At 34.2% G+C, this 3,222-nt stretch overlaps 1 protein-coding gene across 1 annotated transcript; it reads left to right on the top strand.

The window, feature by feature from the left end:
* Window positions 1-1,008: 1,008 nt before the first annotated feature.
* Window positions 1,009-2,259, top strand: LOC139887887 (uncharacterized). Its single transcript, XM_071870934.1, has 3 exons — window positions 1,009-1,019; window positions 1,098-1,212; window positions 1,297-2,259. The coding sequence occupies exons 1-3, from the start codon at window positions 1,009-1,011 to the stop codon at window positions 2,257-2,259; spliced, it is 1,089 nt and encodes a 362-aa protein (XP_071727035.1).
* The last annotated feature ends 963 nt before the right edge of the window (window positions 2,260-3,222 follow it).

The following is a 3,222-nucleotide window of genomic DNA, read 5'->3' as shown; positions in this document are numbered from 1 at the left end:
GAAGAACACTTAGAACTTGAAGATAGAACTTGAGAGAGATCAATTAGATGAAGAAAATTGAAGAATTAAAGTGTTTGTAGGTGTTTTTGGTCGTTGGTGTATGGATTAGATATAAAGGATATGTAATTTTGTTTTCATGTAAATAAGTCATGAATGATTACTCATATTTTTGTAATTTTATGAGATATTTCATGCTAGTTGCCAAATGATGGTTCCCACATGTGTTAGGTGACTCACATGGGCTGCTAAGAGCTGATCATTGGAGTGTATATACCAATAGTACATACATCTAAAAGCTGTGTATTGTACGAGTACGAATACGGGTGCATACGAGTAGAATTATTGATGAAACTGAACGAGGATGTAATTGTAAGCATTTTTGTTAAGTAGAAGTATTTTGATAAGTGTCTTGAAGTCTTTCAAAAGTGTATGAATACATATTAAAACACTACATGTATATACATTTTAACTGAGTCGTTAAGTCATCGTTAGTCGTTACATGTAAATGTTGTTTTGAAACCTTTAGGTTAACGATCTTGTTAAATGTTGTTAACCCAATGTTTATAATATCAAAAGAGATTTTAAATTATTATATTATCATGATATTATGATGTACGAATATCTCTTAATATGATATATATATACATTAAATGTCGTTACAACGATAATCGTTACATATATGTCTCGTTTCAAAATCATTAAGTTAGTAGTCTTGTTTTTACATATGTAGTTCATTGTTAATATACTTAATGATATGTTTACTTATAATAATATCATGTTAACTATATATATAACCATATATATGTCATCATATAGTTTTTACAAGTTTTAACGTTCGTGAATCACCGGTCAACTTGGGTGGTCAATTGTCTATATGAAACCTATTTCAATTAATCAAGTCTTAACAAGTTTGATTGCTTAACATGTTGGAAACATTTAATCATGTAAATATCAATCTCAATTAATATATATAAACATGGAAAAGTTCGGGTCACTACATCGACTGTGATGGAGGGCAGGTCTAAATCTTTCCTTCCATTCGCACTCTCATTTTAATTTACTGTCATTATGAAAATTCCGTCTCTAAATATTCACAGGTTCGGGTCGGGAAAAGAAAGCAAAATTGGTGAATTTAAAAAACTTTTGTTTCATGAAAAACCAGATGTAGTTGCTTTACAAGAAACAAAATGTGCTAGTGTTGATAACAAATGGGTAAATATTGTGTGGGGTTCGGACAACTTTGATTTTATACAGAAGGGATGTATCGAGAAATCGGGTGGGTTATTATTAATATAGAATACTGAAGAATTCATTGCTGAACAATCGGTGATTGAGGAATTCTTCATTGCGATTAAAGGGAAATGGAAAGGGAGGGATGATGAGTCAATTATTGTCAATGTGTATGGTCCTCACAAGGATACTAACAAAGTGAAAATGTGGGCGAGTCTTGAAAAATTTGTAGGTGATTACGATGTGGCTTGGATTCTTTGTGGTGACTTTAATGAGGTACGGGAACAATCGGAAAGACAAAATTGTGATTTCATTGAAAGGAGGGTAATTTGGTTCAACGAATTTATCAATAAGTCGAGTTTGATCGAAGTCCCATTAGGAGGGAAGAGATTCACGAGAATTTGTGATAACGGGATCAAGTTTAGTAAACTTGATAGATTCCTAATATCTGAAAAAACCAATCATTTATGGGAAGAACTCTCCGCGTTAGTATTGGAAAGGAAACTATCGGATCATTGTCCGATTGTATTAAGAGATAGGGTTATTGATTTTGATCCTAAACCAACGAAGGTGTTTGATGAATGGTTAGAGGCTAAAGGCTGTGAACAAGTCATTAAAGAGGCATGGAGTAAAAAAATAGAGGGTAGAAGGCCAGATTGTATCTTTCGAAACAAACTCAAAAATGTCAAATATGCATTAAAAGAATGGAGCTTCAAAACAATGGGCAAAATTGATATCAAGATCGAAGAACTCAAAGCTGCTGCAACAGAATGGGAGGCCACGGCTGAAGTCAGAAACATAACAGAAGATGAAAGATCAATATGGTTGGACACGAGAAGGAAATGGCTTGAAAGAGAAAAAACGAAATCGAATATGGCAAAACAAAAAGCTCGGGTTAAATGGATTGTCGAAGGTGAAGAAAACTCCAAATTTTTTCACTCGGTCATAAAGCGAAGACTCTCGAAACAGAACATTCGAGGTTTAAACATTAATGGAGTATGGAGTGAAGACCCGATGGATGTAAAATAGGAAGTATTTGAGCATTATCACGCTTTATTCATGAAATGTGTGTCGAATAAATTAAAATTGAGAGAAGGTGACGATCAGTGTATGCCGAATAAACTAAGTAGTGAACAGGCTGCAACACTTGAAAACAGATTCATTGAGGCAGAAACATTAGAAGCCATTAACGAATGTAGTAGCTCGAAAGCTCCAGGGCCCAATGGGTTCAAGTTTAATTTCTTTAAGAAATATTGGAATCTAATCAAACACGAGTTAATTGAGGTGCTGAATTGGTTCTGGGACAAGTGTGAAATATCAAATGGGTGTAATGCTTCATTCATTACACTTGTCCCAAAAAAATCAGATCCCTTAAATCTAAATAATTTCTAGCCAATAAGCTTAATTGGAAGCTACTACAAAATTCTTGCGAAGATACTTTCGATTCGTATGCGCAAGGTCATTCCTAACCTCATTGGACTTGAGCAAAATGCGTTTGTAAAAGGTAGATACATCCTTGATGGTGCACTAATCGCGAATGAAGCAATCGAGTTCCTCAACAAAAATAAGAAAAAAGTTCTTGTTTTTAAGGTTGACTTTGAAAAAGCTTTCGATAGTATAAATTTGGAGTTCTTAATGGAAATAATGAAGCGAATGGGATTTGGTGAGCGTTGGAGAAGATGGATACTCGCGTGCTTAAATTCGACATCTATCTCAATTCTCGTTAATGGCTCTCCTACAAATGAATTTAATATCGAAAGGGGTGCTAGACAAGGCGATCCATTGTCGTCTTTTTTGTTTATTATTGCGGCGGAAAGTTTAAACCTCCTTAAAAAAAAAGCGATTGCTAGCGGTCTATTTAAAGGTGTAGAGATTGGAGAGGACAAAGTGTTGGTGTCACATTTGAAATATGCGGATGATACCATATTCCTAGGAGATTGGAGTAGAAAAAACTTTGGTAATCTCATGAAGTTGTTAAACTATTTCGAGAAG

The sequence above is a fragment of the Rutidosis leptorrhynchoides genome, chromosome 2, assembly GCF_046630445.1.
Source record: "Rutidosis leptorrhynchoides isolate AG116_Rl617_1_P2 chromosome 2, CSIRO_AGI_Rlap_v1, whole genome shotgun sequence".
In the NCBI taxonomy this organism is placed as follows: domain Eukaryota; kingdom Viridiplantae; phylum Streptophyta; class Magnoliopsida; order Asterales; family Asteraceae; genus Rutidosis; species Rutidosis leptorrhynchoides.
This window is presented reverse-complemented; position numbering and strand designations above follow the sequence as displayed.

Coding starts and splice junctions, on each gene's coding strand:
- LOC139887887 (XM_071870934.1), top strand. Junction 1,213..1,296: donor CTAGTGTTGATAACAAATGG/GTAAATATTGTG, acceptor TTATTAATATAG/AATACTGAAGAATTCATTGC.